The 27,269-nt window shown below is 48.4% G+C and overlaps 1 protein-coding gene across 1 annotated transcript in view; it reads right to left on the minus strand.

Annotated features, from left to right (window-relative positions):
• GPT2 (glutamic--pyruvic transaminase 2) overlaps positions 1-27,269 on the minus strand; it is a 352,603-nt gene that overhangs the window by 194,385 nt on the left and 130,949 nt on the right. Inside the window, exon 4 of the mRNA XM_069607062.1 lies at positions 5,524-5,657. Coding sequence (XP_069463163.1) covers positions 5,524-5,657 — 134 coding nt within the window. The remainder of the gene's footprint in view (positions 1-5,523; positions 5,658-27,269) is intronic.

Below are 27,269 nucleotides of genomic sequence, written 5' to 3' on the forward strand. Positions count from 1 at the left end.
AGACCCTATGCACTGCACTTGCCCCGATTCTCTACAAACTCTTGCGAAATGTCCTTTTTTCTTGCACTTCAAGCAGAAAATGTTCTTTGCAGGACAAAATGTGCTCGTGGAGATATGGCGATTGCTGCCACATTTGTAGCATTTGACTTCCCTGCTCAAATTCATTTTCTTAAATGCTCTCACAGCTGCCACTTCACCTTCTGTTTTCTCACTTTTTATCGTGGCCATGTATTTGTGTCTGTTCCATTCCTCTTGCAATCTCAATTGGCACTTCTAAAGTCACATCTTTGGTTAACAACCTTTCTTGTATTTTCATGTTGCTCGTGCAATGCACTACTTGATCCTGTTTCAATGAGTCGGTCAGCACTCCGAATTCACATGTGTGACTTAAGGATTTTAGCGCTGCCACAAAATTTTCTACTGGCTCCTGTAGTTCCTGAATTCTTTGGAAGAATTTGTGCCTTTCAAAAGTAGTGTTTTTCTTTGCCTCAAAGTGGATTTCCAGTTTTCTTTCAGCTAAAACGTATTGATCCATATCACCTTGCCCATCTGGTGGGGGCTGAGGCAACCCATCATAGACACTATGACCCTCAGTGCCTAGGTTGTGTAGAAGAATCGCCTCTTTCCTTCCTGCAGCAAATTTGTCGCCCCCAATTGCTATCAGGTAGGTATCAAAAATCTTCTTCCACCTGTCCCACCTTATTGGTGGTGCTCCCGGCTCAGATAGGAAAGGTGGGGGTGTGGCCATGCTAAATATGGGTTGTAACTTCCTCCACTTAGCCGGACAACCTTGCTCGTTTGTCCCTCAAGAGTATTTTGTAACTGTCTTTCTGCCTTCACCACGGCTTTCTAATACAAAATTTCAACACTGTCTCTGTGTGCTCTTCCCAGCTGTGAGCAGCCTCAACGTTAATGTGCTATGGAGGTTTCACACAACATAAAGCATTTGCTTCAAATCCTTTTCCCCTTTCTTTTTTCTGTGGGGCCGGTTGGGCTCGTTTTTCCCTTATTGCTGAGGGCGTATCGCTCTTGGGCTCCTGAAACCTCAGCTGGCCAGCATCCACCCCTGCCTCCCCTCCTCCTCACCTCAATGTGTGCTGCCTGTGGGGCACTGCCGCTCAAACGGCCCTATGGGGTCCCGGATGCTGGTCCGGCAGCTTCACCAGCGCTGCCGCTCTACCCAGCCCTGGGCCTCCAGCCTTCCGTGCTGGCGAGGCCCGTGTGCAGGGAGGGGCTGGGGTGGCGCTGCGGGCGGCCTCTCACAACGACAGCAAGTTTCCTTCTCTCTCGCCGCGGCCGTCTGTGTTCCGTGGCGGCCCCCCCGTCCTCGTCGCCAATGTAAGGATTCAGGCGGGGGCAGGATGAGCTGAAGGCAGGTAAGTTCATTATGGAAAGGGGCCCGCCGTGCCCTTCTACACTTCATCTGGTCCAACAGTCCACTGGGTCACGAGAACCAAGCTTCGTACGAAAACAAGGAGATTGGTTTGCGTGCCCCAGCGTTCTTGGTTCGCGTGCCCCAGCGTTCTATAAATAACATTCTCTACAGGGTTCCTCCTCCTTTCGGAGTGATGACGCTTTGCACTTCGTCACAGTATGTAATAACAAAAAGTACTGACACCCCTGATCAATTTACAAATTGGTAAGCAATAAGTTTAAAATGTTAAATTATCTGAATGTCTGGTGATCTCTACAGGGTGGGGCTTCCATTTAAATGTCTAAGCAGGAATATGGCTTGGGCACCACTGCGTTTCTAGGTTTTCAAACATTATTGTGGCAAGCCATCAGATGCCTGAAGGCCCGGAGGAGGGCTGCCACCGCATTCATGAGTCTGGTAAAGACCCTCGGGGCCGAGTTGAGGCCAAAAGGGAGGACCTTGTACTGAAAATGGCAGCCCATGATCCTGAACCGGAGAAAAGAACGATGGGGTTGCCAGATCGTGACATGCAGATACGCGTGCTTCAGATCCAGGGAGCATATCCAGCCTCCCCTACATAAGGTCTCCGCAATAAAAGCTGGCGTCACCATCTTGAACCTCTGGAGAGGTAAGGAGAGGTTGAGGGTGGAAAGGTCCAGCACAACTCTCAGGCCCGCCTGGTTCTTTTTCTGAATGGCGAAGATCTTGGACTAGAAGCCCGATCCTCGCTGGGAGGCTGGGACTTCCTCCACGGCCTGGCTCAAGACGAGCGACCAAGACTCAGCCAAAAGAGTTGCTGTCCCAACTTGCGGAAGAGGAGGAGAGGGAGTAGAGGCAGGAATAGGTACACGGTACCCAGAGGATACTACGGACAGGATACTACAGGGGTCTAGGTTGCCAAAAGTGTGCATGAAAGGCAAGCCTGCCCCCTCCCGGCGACACGTCTACCCGAGTGGGTCTGTCATGACTAGGGGTAGGCGCGCGTTCCGACTCTCTAGACCTCAGTTCCTGGAAGCCACGGAAGCATTCAGATGAGCGACCCTTATCCGAGCGTTGCTGAGACTGGGAGTACGCTTTGGGCGTGGTCTTTGTCAGAACGGATAAAGAATTAGCCGTCTGAGAGCTATTCTTCTTGTCCAGCTCTTCGTCTGTGCTGGAGTGAAAGAGGTCAGTGCCCTCGAAGGGCGTATCTAGAATGCGTTCCTGGACATCCGGGTTGAACTTCGTTGCCCGGAGCCAGGCCATTCTTCTCATGTCCGTGGCAATACAGATGGCATGTCCAGAGGTATCAATGTGTGCCAGCGTGGACTCCATGATATCCTGAGCCACGAGCTTGGCCTCGGCTAGCCCCGCCTTGAAGCGTGATTGGCTGTGGGTGGGGAGTTCCGGGTAGAAGTCAGCAATTTCCAGCCATAATCTCTGGATAGTGGCTGCCAGCATGGTGTCTGCGTTGGCCTGTTGCAGGAGCAATGAAGTATTGGAATACAGCTTCTTACCGTATGCCTCCAAGGTTTTCTCCTCCTTACCTAACAGCGCTGTTGATTACGAGGACAACTGAGGCTTGGAGGAGTACAGTGACGCCACAGCGATCACCGAGTAGTGTGGCTGAGGATGGGAGGAGAGCCAGAGTAACCCCCCCTCCATCCGTCTGTACTTGGCGTCCAGGCGGCGGTTGACTGGCTGGACAGACTGGGGTATGAGCCAACTCTTCTTGGCGAGGGAGACTACATCGGTTTGGAGTGGAATTCCCGTTCTGGCAGAAGGGCACCTTGTGAGGACTTCAGCGAGGATGCCCTCTGCCGGCTGCTCTACCGGGGGGCTGGGGGAGGCCCAGGTATTCTGCCACGCCCGAGATACGTTAGTGGAAGGCCCTGGCTGATGATGGCGTGTCAGGATCCTCCTCATCAGTATCCTGAGGGTCTGGAGGATCCTGTGGAGGAGGAGTATCCAGAGCCAGAGGCTGGGGCACAGGGACTGCCGCCAGAGGTTGAGGAAGAGGAGGAGGCTAGTATGGAACCGCCTGCGGAGTAGGCTGAGGACCTGGAGACGCCGGCTGCGCCGGGGCCAAAGGTATCGGCGGAGGTGTCTGTGGTGCCGCTAGCATAGCAGGAAGGACTTCCCTGACTGCGTCATTGATGATAGCCCCCATATCTGGAGACTTCATGAGGCCGAGGAACCTCTCAAAGATCCGGTCCTTGCTGGTCGAGGAGGAGGAAGAGGAGGGGACCAACGGGGTAGCTAGAGCCAGCTGAGGCCGCTGCTGCCCCTCCCCTATACATACAGACTTAAGGGGAAACAACCTTGCGCATAAGAAGGATAGGCCGTAGGCCACGTGCCTGGTTGATGCCAGTCCCACCTCGATACTCTTTCTTCGCCGAAGTCCTGCAGAGGCGTCAAACAGGGTTCTGGCACGTCGGCCATTTTGTTGAGCTGCCTACCACGTGGCTGCGACGTGTTGCTCGGCTCGTTGGTGCAAGCCTCTGCCAAGTCTCTTATGTAAGCGGCGTGCGACTTGCCCCGCTCCCCGGCCAGTGCCTGGTAGGTGTTTCCACCTCGGCCCGGGGGTCGTTAGATCTGCATTCAGGTGCCCCCTCGGACGTGCTGCCGGTAACAGGGCGTAGCCCCTCGGCCATGATGCCGGTACAAGGGCGGAGCCCCTTGGGCGCAAGCCCGGTAATAGAGCCTAGCGGCCCCTCGACCTTGGCACCAGGATGATCCGAGGACCCCTTATCCCGGTAGCTGTAACAGCCTCGGTGCGTGTTAGTATAAGGAACAGACCGGTCCTCCGGCGTAGGAGAGTCCCTGGAAAGGAGTCTCCCTTGCGAGGTGCAGATGAAAATAAAGGCCCTACATCAGGCCTGGATCGATGTTTCACGAAACTCTGGAGATCCTCAGAAGGAGACCGTTGGAAGAGCTCCCTCCACCTGGCTAGTCTGTTCATCAGCGCTTTCGAGGACAGCGAGCCGCACGCCGAACAGGTTTGCGAACCATGTTCTGGGCCAAGGCAATGTAGGCAGATGGCGTGGGGGTCTGACGTTGGGAAGGGCCCACAATCCTGTCGAAGTCGACATGCGCCGTGGAGGAGCTGTGGTGTCTGAGGACCGAGTACCTATTAAAAAAAGACATAAGAAGAAATAGAGGAAGAATCCGCACATGGAATTACATAACCGAAGCCAAACCCAGGAGGGCCGCTCCAGTCAACACGGAAAAGGGGACTGTAGTGTGGCGCCGGAGGACGGAGTCAGGGCAGCGCATGCTCCCAGGGCCGCACTTCTGCGTGCCTCTAAATTTAGAGGGGAAGAAGATTTTTCTGGTGAAAAGGGGTTCCGTCTCCCATTCCTCGCGAGGGACGCCCATGCAGTATGGAGGAAAGTGGAACGGGACGCAAGAGTAATGGCGATGAGGAGGGGTTCCTCCTCCTTTCGGAGTGATGACGCTTTGCACTTCGTCACAGTATGTAATAACAAAAAGTACTGACACCCTTGATCAATTTAGAAATTGGTAAGCAATACGTTTCAAATGTTAAATGTATCTGAATGTCTAATGATCTCTACAGGGTGGGGCTTCCATTTAAATGTCTAAGCAGGAATATGGCTTGGGCAACACTGCGTTTCTAGGTTTTCAAACATTATTGTGGCAAGCCATCAGATGCCTGGACTATCGAGGCCTTCCGTGCCCTTATGCAATATTACCACTACCAAAGGAAACAACCTGGGAGAGGACCACTAGTATAAGGAGGTTGTGCCTTTTTCTCAAGTTACAAAAACATAAAAACCACTTGCATCAGTTAAGAGCTTTTCTCATGTGATTCAAATGAGCAAACATCTATCTGGTAGCAATATATTTACTTGTAATGAACACATTGACTAGACAGCACCTAATCATAACTCGTTAGAAGGACAGCAAGCCAAGGTACACGTTATGTACATCCAATTCACATCACTACTAGGGTATGCTGTACCCGAAGGGCCTTAAAGAGAGAAGATACAGACAACAGCAAAAAAAATAAAGAAAAGCTGGCAATCAACATGAACAATCAGCTTGTATGTTACTTTCCTGAATACTTCGCAGATAAGCTGAAAATGCATTTAATAAAATGGCAAACTTACTGCAATTCCATCACTAGCCCCAGTGGTAAGATAAATATTATCGGGATCTGCTGGAACACCCCCATCTCGTCTCTCAATGTACATGGCAACATCTTCACGAATACAATTCACACCTTGGCTGGCACTGTAAGAACCTAAAAGTAATAAGATAGCATAATGTAAGTTATGCTATCAAAATATCATTGGTTGTTTCTTTCCAACAACTGTTTGCCATTTTAGACTGCATCACAAGTTTAATTTGCAGTACAAGTTACTCACAGTAGTGGCATTGTCCCCTCTCTCCAGACTACCAGTTTACCCCACTATATTTTGGAGGTCAGAGCATTTGTCTGTGGCAGACAAGAAACACAAGCATTGGCAATGCCAACAGTTTGGGCTTTTGTGCAGGCATGGGAAAGGCACTTGCCAGCACTGCGGGAGTGCTATTAACTAGCTATTGATGGTAGCAGGTGCAAGAACCTGGGAATTCATGAGCAGTGCTTGGCAAATGCCCAATACTTGTACAAGCCAAAACTATTGGCTTTGTCAATGCTTGTTTTTAACAGGACTTCAGTGAAGATCATATAGTATTTATAAATCCAGTGGCTGAAGGCAGACATGGTTAAGACATTTTTATTACACCCGTAGTGCGTTTAGAACTGCAATTAAGTCATTAACTCTCAGAAGACTGCTTTGAAAAACAATGGCAGGCACTTCAAATGAAAAGTTTGATAGTGAGGCATAATTAAAGAGATCTCAAAGAGCTCCCATGAGGAGGGATTGTGGGCGGTAAGGAGCAGGAACTGGGTGGGAATGGCCATGTACAGTCAATGGGTGGACAAATAAACATCTACTAGTTTTGTGCCCCCTCCTGATATGCCATTTCTCCAGATTTGTACGGTTTAAGTTACTTACCTGTAACTATTGTTCTCTAGCATGGGTCTGGCATGGATTCACATGCAAGCTCTCCTGCCAATAGTTACAGGTAACTAACTTAAATCTTCTGCAGCATGGCATCTGGCAGGGATTAACATGCTCATGAATTACGATTACACAGCAGTGCCCATACATAACCACAGGAGGTGGCAAGGCTTAACAGAAGCAATAACATTCACCTCTGTAACATACTCCCCTCAAATCAATAGGTTGCGTAGCACCGCTTGGCCAACTCCGTACTCCTCCCTGGAATCCCCATCGATGCAGAAGAATCTTGTGTATGTGTGCATGGACCTCCACATAGCAGCCCTGCAGATGTCGAGCAGGGGCACACCAGAGAGAAACACTGTTGCTGCAATAGCTCAGGTGGAATGGGCTCTCGGCCGGTATGGCAGTGGCCTGCTCACCTGTCGATGGCAGTGCATGATGCAGCCAGAGAGCCACCTGGAGATGGAAGCCTTCGACAAGGATTTCCCTTGATTCACAGGTCCAAAGATGACGAACAACTGAGAAAGCTTCTGAAAACCTTGAATAGGTGCCACGTAGAACTTCAAGGCACGAACGTCCAGCAAATGCAAAGCCCTCTCCACCAGCGACGACGGATTCGGGAAAAAGACTGGCAACACTAAAGGCCTGTCGAGGTGGCCTTCTGAAGGAACCTTTGGCAGGAAGGTGGTGTGTGCGTGTGCAGTACCACCTTTGAAGCATGGAAAGACAAGTAAGGCTGCTTGCAGGACTGGGCCTGAATCTCCTCAACCCTCCTGGCCGAGGGAATAGCCATGAGGAAAGCGGTCTTGCACAAGAGAAGCTTGAGCGGGATCTGATGCATAGGTTTGAAGGGTGCTCCATGAGCTTACCTAGCACCACATGGAGCTCCCAAGCCACGGGAGGAGCCTTCACCAGAGGGAAAAGTCCTGAAAGTTCCTTGAGGAACTCCTTGACAAGTCGGAGACCACAGCGAAGGTCTGCCTGGAGACCTAATGTGCAAATAACAATGGGGGTCCTGGGTGTCCCTCTGCCAGACATTAGTCCTGGTTACGAGAGCCTTACTCAGAGTCTTTAGCTCACCATCTTTCACAGAGCAGAAATATCCAAAACATATCAGTCTTTGTCCTAACATGGGGCAGTCCAGCATCAAAATGCTAGGCAATTCTCCTCTGAACAAGAGCACCAACAGCAACCCCAGACATGTGTTTCGGTCTGGTTGGACCTCATCAGTAGCGTGGAGCTGTGCCTCTCCAAGAATAGTGAGCAAGGGGTCCACGTTGAAGAACAATGGTCTGGAGGGTTGCCCAGAGCAATGACAGTGGTTGGGATTCATTCTAAACCTTCCAGCCATCACCTCTTTGTTTTTGGAGACCTAATGTGCCTGGATATGGCGGTAAGACACACCTTGATAGAGGCATGAGTCAGTCCCACTATGGCCAAGGAAAGCAAGTATGTTAGAAGTTGAGAGGCCTTGACCCGCAGCTGAATAATCTTCCGAGTCCTGAACCACACAAAGAAGCATTTCGATATATGCCCTTTAGAACTTTAACGTTGACGAAGCCCTGGCCCTGGCCAGGATCTTCTTACATTCGTCGAGTATCATCCTGCAGTGACACCGGGTGTGTTGATCACATGTAGTAGGAGAGGAAACTGAGGAAAGGCAGACAAGAACCCTCCCTCCCACAGGAACAAGAACGGGTCTCGCAAGCTCTTCAGCTGAGGGAACCTGCTGGCGGACCGGCACTAGGTGTTCGCCATAATCGCGAAGAGATTGATCTGGGGCCGTCCCCACTTGTCAAACAGAAGATACACCTGGTCCTGGTGAAGCTCCCACTCATGGCAAGAAGGCAGTCCCTGCTGAGCAAGTCCGCAATTGTGCTCTTGACTCCCGCCAGGTCAAACGGGACAAGGAACATGCCTTGATGGATGGCCCAACGTCACAAGTCCTGGGCCTCTTTGGAGAGCACCAGTGATTGGGTTTCACCCCCCCCCTGGTTTTCGGATATAGAACATGGGCGTGGTGAAAATCCACACCACCTTGTCCTTCCATGACGTCAGAAAAGAATTGATGGCCCAGAATAGGGCCGAAGCACCAGAAAGTTGTGTAGGTCCTTTTCCTCCGGTTGCCAGATGCCTCTGGCGCGCAATTGACTGGTGTGGGCTCTCCATCCCTCTAGGGAGGCGTCCTTGGTGACCGTCTCCTGATAAAGAGGAACCTCAAATGGAGCTCACTGGACGAGGTGCGGCCATACGGCCCACCACTAGATCGCCTGCTGGAACTCCTCGTTCAGTGAGATTTTGTCCGCAAAATTCATCGACACCTGCATCCAGGAACTTCTGGAGAATTACAAGTCTGCACAGCCGAACGAGGCTGATGCAGGAGGACATCATGCTCAGCAGCGACTTGATGGATTGAACTGTCGCTGTCTGCATAGACGACAAGCGCTGTACCTTTCCCTGTATGTCTTTCACCCTCTCTTCCGAAGGTGATGGCAGACACGTTACTGTGTTGATTCGGGTGCCTAGAAACAGCGTGTCGTGAGATGGTGTCAAGCAAGACTACGGCTAGTTTATGGAGAACTCCAATGCACGACTTCAATGTGTGGTCGCCCGCAAGTGCGCCTGAGCCAGAAAACCAAGCCAGTCGTCCAAGTAGTGGTATACACGGATGCCTTGCAGACCAAGATATGCCGCCACCAGGGCCAGGCACTTCGTGAACACCCTCGGGCTGATTTTAGGCCGAAAGGCAGGGCCTGGATCTGGTAATGCTGACCTTGAGCTATGAACCGTGGGAACTTGCAGTGTTTGTGAATTGGTATGTGGAAGTATTCATCCTCTAGATCCAACAACGTCAGAAAAGCCCCTTGCTCCAGCTGGCTGAGCACGTGTTGCAACGGGACCATCCATAACTCTTGGGACTTTACATACTTGTTGAGGCGACAAAGATCTAGGATCAGTCATCACCACCTAGTTTTCTTTCGAACCACAAAGTATCTGGAGTACACTCCGGACCCTACAGACACATCGGGGGACAGCTTCTATCACCCCTTTTTGTAACATGGCACGCACCTCTGTCAAAAGCTTTGGTCCATGTACTTGTCGCTGAATTGGTGGGATACGTGGACACCTGTGTTCAAATTCCAAGGTGTGTCCCTGTCAGAGAACGTCCAGCACCCATATGTCTGGTGAATTTTTCCCACGTGGCGAACTTCGCCAGCCGGCCTCCCGCCATGGTCCCTAGGTGGTGGCTCAAGGTCACGGTCAGTTAAGGCCTGCTTGTGTGTTGGGGCTCTGCCCTGCGGGCAGAGCTGCTGTTGCCCTCCGAATCCGAGAGGGACCCCTGCATGCGAGGAGGAGCATGCACGATTTAATGTATCCCTTGGAGGATCTGCTTGGTTTTCCTCTGGAAGAGCGAAAGGACATTGAATGCTACTGCTGCAAGATTCCCAGAAAGCGTGATGTCTCCATCAGTCTTTATTGTTTGCAACCACTCCGACAACCTTTGACGAAAATTCCTCCAATTGAAAAGCATATCCAGTACCTTTGTCTGCATGTCCGGATGGAAGTTAGTCGCCTTCAGCCGACCTGGATGACATTAAGCAAACACTGTTCCCCATCTTGCGAAAACCTGTGTGCGCGATGTCGACTGCCTCTGTGATGCAACGATCCGAGGCCACTTACCCCTCCTCCTTTAAAGAGCTCTAGTGCGTTCATCGGTGAAAATCCAGTACGCATATGAATGTTCACTCGTGGCACCTGCATAGCAGGACAACCGAGGGCGTTTAGCCCCACGCATAGATGCGCACAACTAGATTTGTTAGATTCACGGCTGTCCATGGGCGGATCCCAATAGAAAGGTTTGCTTCACTTGAGACGCTGTGACAGGACGCAATTCCACATTCTGCCTCAGACGATCCGTAGATTCTTGGACCCGCAGGATTACACCAGCTCGTAGTTGGGGGATCAGAGATGTCGCCTGGATTCCACTGATGGTCCATAGAAGGAGTGAACCCCACGATAAGAAAACTAGGTCCTGAAGAAGATGACCCAAACAACTGGGGTTATCGAACCTGGTCGACCAACCAGCCCATGAGCCTCCTCATGAGCACAATGTTGTCCAACTCAAGAAATGTGTACACGTTAAAAACCACTTGTGACCAGACTGGCTTGTTTGCCCCTAGGTGTTTTGGTTGCCCTTCACAGAGGGTTTGTTGTTTTAACAAGATCAGTACAAGTTTCGATATGACAGGATAACTGAGTAAAACAGATAGAAATTCCTGGTAGCAGTGTCCCTCCTTTCATATACGGAAGAGACATATCTAATGTATATGGTCTTGATATAGTATCTACATACTTGTGTCTGACCTTTTAACTCTTTTTTTGTTGTTGCGTTATACGTGTAGGCTTGTTGATCAGGGAAAGTCTCCTTGCTATCCCTTTTAGATAGGCAGCACATCACCAAGCTCCTAGAGAGAGGCCCTCCAAATAGGGGCAGGGTGTTCTTCTGACTGGGGACAGCCTGCATGTGCGTTTTGTCAAGAAGAGAGGGTTGTTGTCCTTTCTCCCCTACGTAAAGATTTCTCCTAGTACCATTCTTTGTGTTAACATAGAATGCCCTAAGGGTAGGAATGCAATGATGACCGAGTTGGTCTATACTTAAGCCCTAGGTGTTTCTTTTCAATGGTTTCGAGCCAGATGCTGATGGAGTCATCGTCAAACTTGATTTTGGCGTTGATGAAATCTGTGTCTTGGACGCTGATGATTTCGACATCGACTTTTCCGTCGACTCTGTGACAGACTTTGATGACTCGACGGAGACTGCAATGATTTCTCATCGACTTGAGACCTCGACGGCTCGCGATGAAAACCTGGCCTTTGTCCCAGGCTCAAGGGCCTGCAAGATTTGGCTCTAGCCCTTTCCTGAGCAGCTTCAGGAGGCACAGTAGGATCATGGCCTTCTTGCTTCGAGGGAGCTGGTTTTGCAAAGATTTGTATTATTTCCTGCCTGAATGATTACCATTCAGCCAGATTCGAGGCCTTAGTAGGGCAAGATATACTCCTCTCTGGAGATGAGTTGGACGAGGAAGACTAGGATATTTATGATGCCTTTTCTTCGATTTTCTCATCGACGAGGAGTGGCTAGAGCCACATCGACGAGGAGTGGCTAGAGCCACTGTGACCTAGACCTTTTAGTTTTCTTCTGTCGAGGTGAGTCATCTCTCGCTTTGTCGGAAGATGTTTTTTGACAGAGTAGTTGAACGGGGATTTTTTGAGGAGTCTACCTACCACCAATTTTCCTTTACGCTCCTTCAGAGCTTTTCCTGTCATTCATTGACATGACAGACAGGTCGAGGCCTTGTGCTCCACACCAAGGCACCATAAACAGACCCGATGTGGGTCTGTCAGCGACATTTTAGCGCTGCAGTCTTGGCAATTCTTAAACCCAGTCTCCAGGGTTGTCCGAGCCGAAGACATTCTGAAGTAAAATGAAGGGCGTCGTAGTTCACCAAGCGCTAGCTTACTCGGAAAAACACAACTGAAGCCAACGGGCGTTGCGCGTTACATATATACCTTCGATGACGTCATCCTCGAGACGGAAGCCCTCGAGGGACATCAAGTCGACTGCACAGCGCCCTCTGCTGAAATAAATTCCAAAGTAGTTGAAGCTGGATATAGAAGATATAGATGAGGAATACGTGGCAGGACAGAAACAATTCAAACACAACAGTAGTGTTGTCTGCAAAGAACAAGACCTCGTAAAACGTCAGGGAAAGAAAATCCTTCTAAACCCAGAAAAAGGCTTTCAGCCCCTTAACACAATACAGAGCGAGTTGTCTTCCATGCTCCATGGATTGTGGATCCATAAAGGAGCACAGGGTGGTATCTCAGCTGTTTTCAGAGTCCATTGTTGCAGATCCAAAAGATTCTCTTGGAACAAACGGAACCTCAGCAGGTCACTCCTGTCAATCCACTGGGACAGCTTTATAAGGATCCTATTGGGCTCATAGCCAAAGCACCCTCTGCCGGCACCAATGTTATGTTAAAGGTTCTTATACCGTCCACTGTCACCACCTGCGTAGTCCCTTGGCACTCTGGCAGATCTGTAAAGCAAGAGGGTAAGGGGAGGTGTGCATTAGTACAATGGGGCGCAGAAAGGAGCAAGAGAGCTGTGCTGTGCTCTTGGCAGCATCAGTTTGGTTTACACCATTTGCTGAGTATGTGTGATTTTCGGTCAGTAGCCATCATGTGCTGTTGTGCGAGGGTATGTGCGGTTTGTTTCATCATTGTGGTGCAGTGTGTTGCAGGTGATTTGTAGTGCTGTAGAGGTATGGCTGTGTTCATTTCAGAGTTTGACAAGTGTATGCAGAAGGATACGTTTTTTAGTAGAGTTGGTTAGTGGTGGTGCCCTACGTTAATTTACCCCCTCCATTTTGATGCTCTGCGGCACATATTCCTTCCCCTGTTGTACATTGTGGTATGCTACAATTACCACTCCTATTTTGTGTGCCGAGGTGTGGGTCGTCAACGGCGCCATTCAGTGACCGTACCCTCTCCACCCCGTGCTCAGACCAGCTGATGCCTGCATCCCTCCCCCCCCCCCCCCAGCAAATCCCGGTTTGCAGCAACCATAACCCCCTCAATCCCCCCTGCAAAGGGGCAGGGGGCTCTATTCCCTGTGCCCTTGTGCTTCCTGTGCCACGTGGTCAATCTCTCGCTACAGTTGTTATCTAAAGCCCTATATCTGTGGTCCAATTAATATGGTCCCATCTTTCACCCCCGTTTCCGGTTTGACCTTCTAAGGGGACAGGTACACCTGAGTCTCCCGCCCATTCAGACGCCTCTCTACTTCCTTGCACTTCACTCTGGTCTGGCCTACTCGCCCTTCTTTCCGCTGTGTGTTCAATTCATGGGGGGGGGCGTGGGTGATGTTCATTGGTGTTAGTCCCGTTCCGAGTTGAGCCAGGTCTTAAAAGGTTTTCTGAATTTTAGATGGCCCTTCATGGTTCATATTTTTCTGGGGATGGAGTTCCAAAGTTTAATGACTAGGCAAGAGAATGATGCACCACGTTTTTCCCTCATGTATGGTTTAGGTTCTAGGCGGATGTCGTAGCTGGAGTCGAGTGTTCTAGTCGGCTGGTAGATGGCGATTTTCTTTTTTATGAATTCCGCTCCTAGGTTGTGGATTGCTCTGTGTGTTATGCACATCGTTTTGAAGGAGATTTGTTTTTTGACTGGCAGCCAATGTAGCATCTTTAGCGCTGGAGTGATGTGGCCCCTTGGTGAGAGTCTGAGAAGTCTGGCAGCTGCGTTCTGTATATGTTGCAGTTTCTTCAGTAAATAATCTGGCATTTAAATGTATAGGCTATTTATGTAGTCTATCTTGGACATGATGAGAGAGAGAGAGAGAGATGATGACTGGTATTTTGTACGAAGGAGAGGAATGGTAGAATATTTTTGATTGTGTGTAGATGGAAGAAGTATTTCTTGATGATCACGTTTTTGGTTCTAGGGCTAGCTCGTTGTCCATTTGGATTCCAAGGTTTTTGACAACTTTGGATGGTGTGGGTACTGTTCCCATTTCTGTGGGCCTTGGGATGTAATGGTTGCTTCCTTTGTTTGATGTAATCATGATTTCCGTCTTGCCCAGGTTGATTTTGAGGGTATTAGTGTTCATCCATTGGTAGAGTTCTTTGAGACCGTCTATTAGCATTGCGTTCTCTTCTTGTTCGTAGATTTTGTAGATGATTTGGGTGTCATCTGCATAGTTTCGTCAAGTGAAGCAGTGCCTTTTGATGAGGTTGATTAGTGGAGTCATGTTGAAGAGGAGTGGGGATAGCAAGGACCTTAGTGGTTCTCCACAGGTGTCCTGCAGTGCTGATTTGAATGGCTTTAGCCATACTGTTTTTGTTCAGGGTGTTGAGGGTGTTGTGGCTGACTGTCGAATGCTGCGGTGAGGTCGAGAAGTATCAGTGCAGTTTGTGTTTTGAGTCTGCGTTGGTCTGACGGTCATCCCATATAGGGAGAAGTGCCATCTCTGACCCTCTCATGGGTCTGAAGCCGACTGACGCCTGTCCCAATAGTTGGTGATTTTCTACATGTTCCAGTGGTTGTTCATATAAATAGATCTCAAATAATTTTGCTGCATAGGGAACGTTTCAGATCAGTCTGTAGTTTGAGAGGTCTTCCACATCGCATGTTGTATCGTTGAGGAGTGGTTCGATGTAGGCAGATTTGAATGCTCGTGGTACTCTTCCTGTTTAGAAGGATATGTGTAAGGATTGATTTATAGATGTCTGGTGGGCAGGGGTCCATTGGGGAGCTGGCCTTGTTTTTTTCACCAGGCTGAGGAGTTTTTTTCTTGACTTTTGGGCAAAGCTTTTCAGGTTGTTCTGTCGATCCAGGATATGTGGGGCTGCGGGGAAGGTGTGCACGGTCTGGTTGATTGGACTTTATATGATCTGGTGTATGTCAGTGATTTTATTCCTAAAATGATCTGCAAGATCATCGCATAATTTGCGAGGGTACTGGTGGGTTATTGCATCCAGGGGGGATTTCTCATCTTTATGATGTTGAATAGTGTTGGGTGGCTTTTGTGATCCAGTCATCACAATATTTCTTTTTGGCTTTACGACTTTCCTTTTTGTATGCTCAGATTTCTTTGATAGATTACTCTTTTGGCTTGGTCATAGTTTTTCCTCCATTCTTGTTCTAGTTTCCTCCAATGGAGGCCAGATGCAGTTGGAGCCATTTCACATGTAGGCTGGCATTGGGCATCACCTGGAAGCAAAACACCATTAGCCAAAACCTGTTCTTGGAAAACAATATATGTATTGCAACAATGGTATAGTAAAGCGACCAAACGAAACATTTTTAAAAATCAAGAATTTAAGAAGAAAAAAACTTGTTTTGTGGACAAGATGTATGCCTTTTAGACGGGCGAGGTGGGCCAGAGTGGATAAAACATACCAAACATAAAACTAAAAGTAATGAAAATGATGATCTACAGCTGAAAGCCCCTATATTGGCAGATAGTTTGGTCAGATCTATTTTGAAAAGGTTTAACTTTAAAAATTCTCCTCTTGCTTTCAGAGAAAAACAAGGTATTAGAAATGCTGTACTTTATACATAGAAAGTGCTGTGCAAATGAGGCGTAACGTGACTGCAAAGTGACTGTAAAGTAATCCTTTAGAGCATATGACGGACCAGGAAGTGGACAGACCATCTGCTCATGCAATTCTCGAGGGCCTGTTTGTCCCCGTTAAGATGGATTTCTCAACTCTGACCTGGTGTGCAGAAGTTTAGAGGCCACCCTCGGTTTAGTGAAACAGGTGAACCTTCTGGACAGGCTAGACCAATCTAGGTAGCTTAGAAGGCGGTCAAGACTAAGTTTTTGGAGGGGCAAGAGTGATCAGAAGCCCAAAATGAGCACAAAGCAACTAACCACAAATTACTCTTAGACAAGTTCATGTGAACAATATCTATACATTTATCTATACCGCTCAGTGCTGTGCTTTGACATCAGCAAACATGCCCACAAGGCAAGAAAATCTACTCATTGGCTACCAGTCAAGGACTGAATCAAGTTCAAGGTTCTATCCATCACCCACCGATGCCTCTCCAGTGACATCCCCCCAACCTGGCCGAAAAGAAAAAATAAATAAAATAAAAATAAATTCAACCAACACGCCGCAACCAGACCAGTAAGATTTGCTTACCAGCACCGTCTTGTAACACCCAGGTTCAACAAAGAAAGCAGGAGGGGCAAGCTTCCTAGTCCGGCGCCCCCGCGCTCTGGAATGACGCCACCGCCCCCGCCCTGTGCAGCAAACCTTCCTACGAGTCTTTCAGAAAAAAGCTTAAAACCCATCTCTTCAACTGACACGGACCCTCAGCACCATTTTCTGTCTGCAACTAGCGCCTAGATGCCCATGGGCTTTGCATGCTTCCAACAAATATACAAATAAAATAAATTGTCGGCCGGACCATTAGACACAAGTAACTTTAGCAATGCGAAAACTGTTACCACACAAAATCCTTATACTATACAATCTATATACACATTATGTTTCCTAATGCATTTCAGTGGTAAACCACAGCTACAGCCTGTAATGAAAGGTTAAGTTAACGTTAACACATCAATAGCATTAGGCAATTCTTAGTCGTCCCCCAACATTCGCGTTCAGCCCCAAGAAGAGGGGATCCCTGTGCAGATGAAACAAAAAGCGAGTCTTCTTGGGAGGGCTGTAGCAACTCGGGAAGGGGCTTGAGGCGATGAAGAATTGGTTCTCAGTATTCGAGTAGGCCCTGCCCTTGTCTGCAAAGCAGTGTTCAAAAGGCGAGAATAGCTAGGGAGCGCAGGCTAACCCAATCTAGATTGAATACCTTTAAGGGATACTCGTGCGTAAGCGTGAACGGTTCTGCCGGGTGGGGGGGGCGGGCACCAGTAAGTGATGCAAGTACTCACCGACCCTCGGCACAGTCCGGATCTAACTTGGCCAGTTTAGTCAAGGTCGCTAGTAGGTTAGAGTCTTGCAGTTTCGTGGCACTCTGGCTTTCAACGGCTGCGGGGGAGAACCATCTGTGACGGGACAGTTGCCTTTTCTCAGCTTCCGAAGGAGGTATGAAGAAAATTCTGGTGCAGCATGCTTCGGGGAACAGGACGGCAGAACAGCAAGGGATCTACAGCAACCGTCACCACCAGGTAGGTACTCTGGAATCACAGATGCGGGCAGCGTTAAGCACTCTCCTAATTCAGGACTCAGAGTAGCTAGGCCTGTGAGATTTGCCGGAAGAAAGCACATGACCACAAGCAAGCAATGTCCCAAGTTTCAGGTTTGCAGTCGGGACGGCGGCAGGTCTACAGAATACCCCGAGGTAGAGCTGGGCAGTTTACTGGATGCCCCAAGAACACTTCCAAAGGGGACTTGTTCAGTGGGTAAGCAGAGGGCACAGAGCAGTTGTTCCCTTGTTCCCACGACTCCATAAGGGGCGAAGTGCCTTTGGCAGGCCGCCACATCCATCACATAACAGGGTTTGTCAGATCAGATGTGCCCCATTCCTAATGAACTGTAGGAAATACCCTACTCCTTACAGTGCATCCCCATGAACGCCCTGCTGCCACCTCTTTCCCCATCACCTCCCTCTGCTCTTCCGATCCTCTGTTTCGGCCCTGATATTTTGCACAGCACGTTGTTGCTTTCTAACTTGGTTTGTGCTAAACGCATACCATACATACATGAATAAAATATTTAAACTTAAGCCTGCACCCAAAAGGGACGCCAAAGGGAGGCATTGCCAGGTCAGACTTGTTTGTGCAATGCGTTTTCAGACCCGTAGATATGAAACTTGTACGGCCTAGAAGTGGAATGCCTACAGATGGTTCAGATTCTGTACAGGGACCCTGAAGGGGTCCCGAGCGTCAACAGTGAGAGGTTTACATTTCCAAATTAAAGAGTGAAAGTCCCTGTCCTGACAATTGTTAAATCTAGCACTGGAAGCCCATGTTGTTGTGGCATCTATTCGTCAGACCGACAGAATCTAGAGGATAAAACTAAATGACAGAAGATCAAGGTATGTCTCCAGATGGTCTAGAATCGGAACTGAACATGGTTAGGGAGATTTATCATGTTTGTGCTTCATCCCCTCTCCTTGTGAGACCTCTAGCACGTTTTGTTGAAGTTCTGGACCCTTTTCTGAAATCCTGAATGAGTGGATGTGTTTTCCACGCATTCATTCTTATGGCCTCTGTCTTTTGGAACTCTGTTCTCTGAGTTTTACCTGTCCTATGGAGTCTACTTTCCTCCATACCTCTTTAAGGCATCTATATTTTACTGTTGCAGAACAGCTCCTTATGGGCAGTGTTGCTGGGAACCCTTTGGTCCTCCTTAGAGATTATTTTCTTTATCCATGAGTAATTACAGTTCTTAAGGATAGAGATACTAAAACTTTATACGCTGAGAGATTGGCAGACACCAACTTCTGTAGAGTGCCACAGAGGTACCCAATATCCCCCTTCTCTCTGCTCCGGTGACCATTTAGTCACACATACAACCTCCTAGTTATGGCTGTTGGCAGTGGATCTGTTCTACCAACTATTGTCTGATTTCCCTACTGCAGGCTATGTCCATAGCCCTGCTAGTGCACAATAGGAGCCCCCAAGTACTAACTTGGGGGCTTCCATTTTTTCGCTATTTCTAGCATGGTTGTTCTTTGTTAGCCCTTCTACCTTTCTGGAAGGGGAGGTCTGTGTTTGTGTTTTGCCTTTGCCAGGAACCCTTGGTGTCCCCGCCTAGGCTCCAGTGTGTCTAGGCAGGCAGGAAGTGGAGGAAGCAGTTTTCCACCCTACTGTCCTTTGTCTGCCAGAGTACATAAATGGGACCAGCTCCCACTGGGGGTCTGGCTGTCCATATGCCACTTTCTGTAAACTGCTAAGAGAGATTGTCCTGGAACTTTATAAAAGGTGAGGCTCCTGTAATGAAAAGCAAGTCAACCACTGGAATCTGAAGTAACGGAAGACTACCAGAGACGCCTACAGACCCTCTACAATGCTGTGTAGAGACCACTGCTGTCCTGACCCCGTTTAAGCGACAGAGGAAACATGGCGAGAACGACTCCTTCCCTTTAAATGGCGGGAACAACCAGTCCCAAGACAAACTTTAATTTGAGCCTTCTCCCTAGGTCCTATGACCTTCCACAGCTGTGGATCCCAATACCAGGAGACCAGCGACCCATTTTAAGTGCATCATCGTGGAAAGGCCGAATTTGTCCAAGTCTTTGCTGAGCCCTCAAGGACACGCCAGAGAGACAATCCAACTCCTCCAAGACCCCTCAACAGTGTGCAGGAACTGAAGAAGCTTGACCGGGCGAATCGTGTACTTTGTTGGTGCTGCAGAAAAGGCGCCAAAATCACAGAGTGACTAGAGAAGTTGATGAAAGCAATGCCACAGGCCCTCCCTCGAGACTGCTGCCGAGAGATCCCGTCCATTGTCCGGCCTTGTCATCAGACCAAGGAATTCGCAGGTCTGGTCCAGAGCTGTAACATCGCGTAGCATCCAGCCACAAACACTTTCTTCTAACCAAAGTTACTGTGGGGGAAAAGGTAGTGCATCCATTATTCCAGAAAGAAGCTCTGGATAGTTTGAGTGCACAAAGAGGTGTCCAGGGCAACCCCCTCTTACCTCCAACCCAAGCCGTTACTTATGTCCCCTTAGCAAGTCCTTTAACAGGGTCTGATGTTGGGTAAGCCTTCTTGCATTTCTTATCCTAGAGAGTAGAAAGTACCCACAGGAACTTTTGACTTCTGCTGCTTTTGAAGACTAAGCGTCTCCGAATTCCCCTTTACAGCTCACATCTTCCTCTTGTGCCAAGCCTGACTGCTCTGCCACTCTACCAAGGTTCCAGAGTAGTACAGACAGATACTAAGAGTTGGGGATCTACAAATCACTGGGATAGCTTACTAAAGTCTTACCTACAAGTGGGACTTTAGGAAAACTCCCCTAACAGACACTAAGCCAACTAAGAACACTGGAGGAGATTGGGAAGCACTCTGAACACAAGATTTGAGAACATCTGAAATTCTTCCCCTCTCCAAAGATGGTCATCAAGTTAATTTAGGCAACTGAACAATGCAACAGAAGTGGAATAAAAATCTAGATCTATCCGGGGACTGTCAAACGGCGATCTGTTGAAACAAGTCAGTGTTAACTTTGAGTTGCTGGAACTGGTTCAGCTGCCGACCTGGTGGCGGATCTCAGGGAAGCGATGGAGGGGCCGATTGTGGAGGCAGACATACGGGGCGCTACAGTCAAAGGGTAGGTCCCCGGAAAGTGATGGCTACCCTGTAGAATTTTACAGCGAGTACACAGATATGCCGATTCCCACAGCTTAATATATGGTGAGGCATTTGGGACTGGGATTCTTCTGGCCTCTATGAGGGAGGCAGTTTTAACAGTTTGATTAAAGGAGGGGAAGATCTATTTGACTGCACGTCCTAATTATTAAATGTGGATGCGAAAATCCTGGGTAAGATCCTAGCTACCATGCCGTCTGGCGTGGCTCTGATACTAGTACATCCGGATCAGTGCAGATTTATTGCAGGGGTCGAAATACAATAAGGAACATTTGTCGCTTACAACACGTTATGGACCAGGTTAAGCATTTTTGGGGTGAGGAGGGGGTGGCGTTGGCCTCCTTTGAAGTAATGAATGCCTTTGATTCCCTGTAATGGGAAAGGTTGTTCAGAGTGTTGAGGGCCTATGGATTTGGGGCAAATATCTGCCGCTGGCAGAGTCTGCTGTACAATTGACAGGTTGAAGCAGTGAAGACAAATGATTGGGTATTCTTGGCAGTGGACGTCGAGCAGGGCCACGCGTCGGGATGCCCGGTCTCACCAATTTTATCCGCCAGGTCAATGGAGCGTTTGAGAAAGGAGATGAGCTAAGCAGGGATACACGCGGGAGGGATGCAATATGTCATTGCGTTATATGCAGATCTGCTGCTGTATGTGGGGAACCTGCTGGATAATATGCCAATGTTGCTCGATGTGCTGGGGAATTTCCGGAAGTTATCAGGATTCCAGAACAATAACGATAAGTCCCCTCTTATTCCTGAGGGGTAAAAAGCAAGAATCTCGCTTCTCGCCCGGAATGGGGGATACGTTGCGAAGGGGAGTAATTCCGATATTTGGCAATCCAAATCTTTCATGATAAAGAAAGACACATTTGTGTATAACACATGAAGGGAATTGTTTGGGATAGGGGACTCCATCCAATTTTGGAAGAATATGCCGTTATCACTGATGTGGAGGGTATCACTCTGCAAAATGGTGATACTACTGAGGCTACTCTATTATTTTACTAACATTCCATACGTGATCAAGAGGGTTTTCAAGATGCTGGATGAGAAGATCGGGGAAGTGTTGTGGAATGCAGGGAGGAGAAGGGCATCGCTGACGCCCGCGCTCGGACGGGGGTCTCAATTTACCAGACAATGGAGGTGTACTTTATGGCGGCACAGCTGCAGACGGTGGGAGGGCACTAGAGGAGAACTGTTGAGGGGACTGGTGGCGACCCTTCTGGCATCTCGACGAGGGACGGAATTGTTGTGGGGCACGATAGGAGGTAAAAGGGGTGACAAATGTGTCAGACGGTACCGGCAATATGGAAACAGCTTCTCGCAAGATCCATGTCGCAGGGTTATATAATCTAGATCTGCCATGTAGTGCGGACTCGAAGCTATGGCAGGTAATTGGGAGGGTAAGGATTGGGCAGTTGTGGGAGAAGGGATGTCGGACAGTGGGGGACTTGTTTGAGGGAGGAAGACTGATGCCGTTTGCGAAGTGGAGCGCATGATATGGGATTTCGAATGGACTTTTTTTTAATGTTCGGGGAAGTGACTAAATGGCTAGCTGCAACAGGTGGGCAGCGGGGAAGATACCGGAGGAGCCGAGCGAGAGTCAGTTGATGCAGGTGCTGCTTGATCAGGGTGGAGGCGGGGTCAAAATCTCCCGCATTTACCAGGCAGTGAGGAGCGAGATCCCCCCTTAAGGACCTGGAAGTAAAGAGTACGTGGGAAAAGGATGGGGGCCGTCACATATCGAAGAGGGAGTGGATGAAGATTTGGGAACAGGTTTGTAAGCTCTGAAGAAACGCTCCGTTTAAACTCATTCAGTTCAACATACTGCATAGAGGTTATGTGACCTCAACCAAGCTTCATGCTATGAAGGACACCCTTAGTCGGGACTGCCACGTTGTGGGATGGGGCAGGCAGGCCACTGGCACATGATATGCGGCTGCACGGTTGATGCACGCAATTGGGGTATAGTCATGTCTAAGAGGAATTAATTGAATTGTTAGGCCCCAGTTTTGAATGCGTCCCAAAGGTGTGTTTATGGTGTATGATGCAAGGGGGGATGCAACACAAATCGTGAAATTGGCTAGCCCAGTTTCTGTTGATACATAGTTTGTTATTCATGCAAAATACCAATACAAATACTTTAAGATTATTTTTTTAAAGTTAGTGCGAACTTTAAGGAGTTTCAATAAGACTTGACCAGACACATGAAACTGGTAAATTGGATCTGGAGGAGAATGTATTCCTTGGAAAATACTTCAAAAAGTAGGGAGCAAAAGACTTAAAAATCCTAACAAAGGACTGCTTTTAACGATGGGCTGCTCCACTGCTGGGAAATCTGTACATAAAATTGGGCAGAAATACAAATAGAATGGTTTGTGAACACTGCAATCAGTATACATCGATGAATGGATGAGGCTAAAGTTGATCACAACATGAAGGATTACGGACCAGTGCCAATATAATGAGCTGAGTGAATTGGGGAGCTTAATGCCTCTGAACGCCACAGACATGAAACCCTATGCTCAACTGCAGATGGGAACACATTGCATTAGTTGCAAATATAAAATATATTTAAAAATAAATGCTATATGTACAGGTATATGGCCATCTGTGCAACCTTATGGAAAACAAACACAACAAATTGGTATGGAGAACAAAGAAACTCTGAAAGAATGTTTTTCCATTCACTTAAACTAACAAACGCCATTCCAGAGATAGACGTCTAGCCTCCAGCATTTTGTGGGTCTGTTTTTCATTATTCAGATTCCCTTCCTTTGATGCTGCAGCCTGTAAGCCAGCGATTGATCTATTTCTCCCCTCCCGCCGTCCTCTGAAAGTTTGATCAATCCATTGGTCAGCTCAGATGTTTGCAGTACGACATCTGTCCCCATAGACAGTTGGGCTATTGTGGTGGTGTAACCTTGGAGGGTGTACATTGACTGACCGGCGTGGGAACGAATGGGTGTGCAATTTAGCAGTGTGGCCCGACAGGATTTTGGCACTGTGGAAGTGAAAGCTGAAGGCAAAAGAATCGGGTATTCTTGAATGGTAATTCCATTCAATTTGTTTGTGGATTAAAAGTTTTATATTCATAAACTTCAAGGTGTCCCTGTTGAACAATCTAAAAACAAATCAATTTTTGCTGAAAGCTATTTGATTAAATGTAGTGCAAGTTTGTAGACTGGTAGACCATCTGAGTTTCTAAAGAAAATGCCCATTAGCGTTCTATGAAATATTTCTCTTTTAGGTGTCATATTTGTTTCCACCTTCCATCTTTAAATTGTCTCTCTTTGAACCACTGCCTTTCATGCTTTTCTTTGACAATAGATCTTAAAGCAATATGTGCCTCATGGTTATTCATTGCTTGAAGCACAGCTCATAATTTCTGACTTTATTCTGTGTCTATGTTTGACATATGCCCAATATTCTTAAAATAAACATTCCGAAAGGAAATCAGCATTCATGCCCGTGAATTTCACCTTTCCAGTTGGGGAAGGCAATCCTCCCCAATTAAGAGTTGGAAAGGCTTTAGGTTCTTCATTGGGACTGCAATTTGTTAATGCAGAGTCTACAAAAAAGAAACCTATTCAAGGGAAAGCAATTCGGGGCTCTACACACTGAAGTTGGAAGCCATAGAAAAAGGCCCATATGCAATAGATAAAAACGTTCACCTTTAAACAAAGAATGCCACATACGAAAAGAACACAGATTCTACCATATAAACTGTGGTATGCTTCGTAACCTCAAACATGCCACAGGTGACTGATCTTTAGTTGTAGTTCCCTAGGTAGGGAAACATTAAGATGGGGACAGAGAGGACTTTATCCAACCATTTTCTTTTAATAAAGATGTCTGATGTTGAGAACATTACCACTTTGTCCGCTTCTAGTTTGACCCCTCACTTAATCTATCCACTGTCACCATGATAAAAGGTGATGAAAAACCAGCTCCAAGTTTGGACAATATCCAGAAAAAGAGTGAGCAGCCGTTTCTCCCCATTCAGGTAAATGAGGGGGGAGGGAGCCTGTTCTCACCAGAGTATGCCTGAATAACCAACGAAGCTTAATTAATGATCCAGAGGGAAGTGATACCAGAATTGGTGATAGCCTTCACAATAGGAGTATTGAAGGGTGCAGAAGTATCAAATTCCACAATAGAGAAAGAAAGGTGGGGGGCAAAACATTTAGATCACTAATTTTTGGAATACAATGCAAGATCCGGATGGACAATAAACCTTTGAAGGAGGTGCTTACCACTAAAGGATTGGACACAAATCACTAAGCAGAAGGAAATGGGTCACTAGCATACTTAAGCACATTTTTAATGCGTTTGAGCCCAGGTGCCTGGATAAATGCAGCAGACTGCAATGAAAGACCACAGGAAGATTGCCTAAGAAGATCATCAAGTCATGGAACAAGGAGTGGTGTCCAAAGGAAAAAGGAAGTAACCCATGAGGGAAGACCAGGCACTCGAGATAAAGGATGGCTTAGAAAAGATTCAGTGCAATTGTGCCAGGCTGAGGGTGCCGTGGTGTGAGGCACGAGGACAGATACACAAGCTAGATGTGGAAGCAGTCCTATGTGATGAATCCAATGGTGTCCCCACTCCTTTCCCAGCTGTGACCGCTCCCCATGGGGCCAGGGGACGGAAGCCACTACCTGAGCCTGACCCTGGGGGCAGCTATATGGAGGGAGGATCAAATGGGGGGTGGGGGGGGGGATCAGATGGGGGGGGGGGGAGACAACCTACGGGAGAGTATCATGGCACCATTGGATGAGACCGAGTAGTACCAAAGGGGAGGTTTTTGATAAAATGTTTTCAAATTGTGCATTTTAAAGAATATTTGGTACCACTGGTCAAATCTACTAGCCGCATGGTGAAGTGGCCACATGGGCCAAAAAAGTGGCTCACTTTGGCCAAACAAAACTGGGCCACACTAGCACTTTGCGTTTTTGGCTCAGGCATTGCACTATAGATCCGTCTGAGGCCAGCAGTGACCACGAGAGGCAGAGAAGCCGAGAAACTGATGCAGCAACCGAGAGATAAACACCGAACAAAAGTTACCAGCTTGCCACGGCAGAAGGAGAATACGCCAGCCAGAGCCAGTGAATACACCAGTGGGAAGCAGGGATCCCGGGGTGTATTGACAGCCATGCCAAAACCGAATGTGTATTAATGAAGCATATGAGAGAAAGAGTGCAAGAGTATTTCTTTGGAAGGAAGAACGCAACAGAAACACAAGACTTTCGTTTGTGAGTGTTTGAAATACACACGTAAAAGAAGTCCTGGCAGAACAACATACCAGGCAGCTATAATATCAGGAAAAGCAAGATCCAGTTTGGAGGAGTGTACAGTTGTAAGTGTGTGCATCTAAGAACAACCTGTTACGCTCCCCTGGTATCCACGGGGACGCCACCCAGCCAGTTGGTCGTTGGTGCCCTTCCCAATGATTCCCTGGTGTGGTCTCGGTATCGATGGGATTCCGCCTGGAAATTAAGACTATATTAGGACTGAGCGACCAAGGTAAGGTTCCCCCCCCCACCTCCCTTGTGTTTCCAGCCCCTCAGGTGCTCTTCTCACCTGGTTGTCGGAATCGGTGGGCTCTCCGTCCTGCTCTCTGGGCTGGGGCGCGTGGCCTTTTGTGGGCGCGGGCGGTCCAGTTACTTCACTGACTGCTGCCCTTGTAGTGTCTTTCAGGTAGGTCTTATTGCGGTTGATGGCGTCGTAATTCTTGAATGCCTTTTCTCTGTTCTAAATGTCTCTTTATCTCCCTAGGAGCGCAGAGTGTCCGCTTGGAGAACTGGATATGCTGGTCCTCACCGGGAGATGATGGCGCGCTATGATGCGGTAAGGAGGCACTTTGCGTAGCGCAGCGATGTCTTGTCCTCACTGACCTGTGCTTTTCTCTTTTCGTAGGTCGCGGTGAGTTCCCAGCGCAGATGGAGTTCCGGAGCTATGCCGGCCGAAAAGCAACCAACCAGGTAAGTCTTTAAGCGCTTTGTGGTTGTAATGTCTCCACTACCTCCTTTAATGATGTCTTTCTCGGTCCTTCGATCCAGGCGGTGAACTCCACCAACAGAGCTGCCCAGGAGCTGCGAGCAGTGAAGGATGATGAATGCAGGTAAGATTCTGCCGCTAACGATGTCCTTGGTTTTTCTTCAGGTCCGGAATTCACCAGGCTTGTGAGAAAGCTGGACACGGTGAGCGTCACATTGCTAGAAGCAAAGTAATGCGAAGTGTGTTGTCTTGTTCGAGTGTGGTTTAAATAGCCAACACTAGACCGCATAGCTTGGTTCTAGGAACCAAGCTATGTGGATGCCTCCATGTTGGCTGAAAGCCTAAATAAAGTAGTTCCTCAAGCAGATGTCTTTCCTTACTGATGAGCCTGGCGCCAAAGGCGCCAGGACTGGCCCCAAGAGGGCCTGAGAAGTGGCTGCCAGGCCTTATTAGTGACCCCAGCCCTGAATCCACCTGGCCAATGGGCTTGCCAGTGGGGATCAGGGCTGTGGGTCGTGACACAACCTGGCAGGAGAGTATACCAGTTATCCTAGCAAGACATAGGGCCTCATTACACGGATGGCAGTGGACCAAGGTGCCATTAGCACCTTGGTCCAAGCCGGTAAAATACCGGCACCGCCTTGGTGGAAAGGGGAATTACCGCCCTATTCCAAGGTTGGTGGGGCGGTAATTCCCTCTTCCCCCCCATTGCCCTTCCCCATTCCCATTTTTGCCCCATAGGGCTCTATGGGAATGGGGAAGGCGCTAATTACGGTACCGCAAATTGCGGTACCGTAATTAGCTCCCTGGTCCCTTTGCGGGTTGGTTTTTAACGCCTGCAAAAAGCAGGCGTTAAATTCCCCAACCCGCAAAGGGACCTCGTAGTAAGGCGGTAAGGGTTTACCGGTAAAATACCGGTACCGGTAAATCCTTACCGCCTACCGTGTAATGAGGCCCAAAGATAGCGAGCCTAGCCGTTTCATATATCAGTT

Source organism: Ambystoma mexicanum, chromosome 1p, assembly GCF_040938575.1.
Source record: "Ambystoma mexicanum isolate Mex_15411 chromosome 1p, UKY_AmexF1_1, whole genome shotgun sequence".
In the NCBI taxonomy this organism is placed as follows: domain Eukaryota; kingdom Metazoa; phylum Chordata; class Amphibia; order Caudata; family Ambystomatidae; genus Ambystoma; species Ambystoma mexicanum.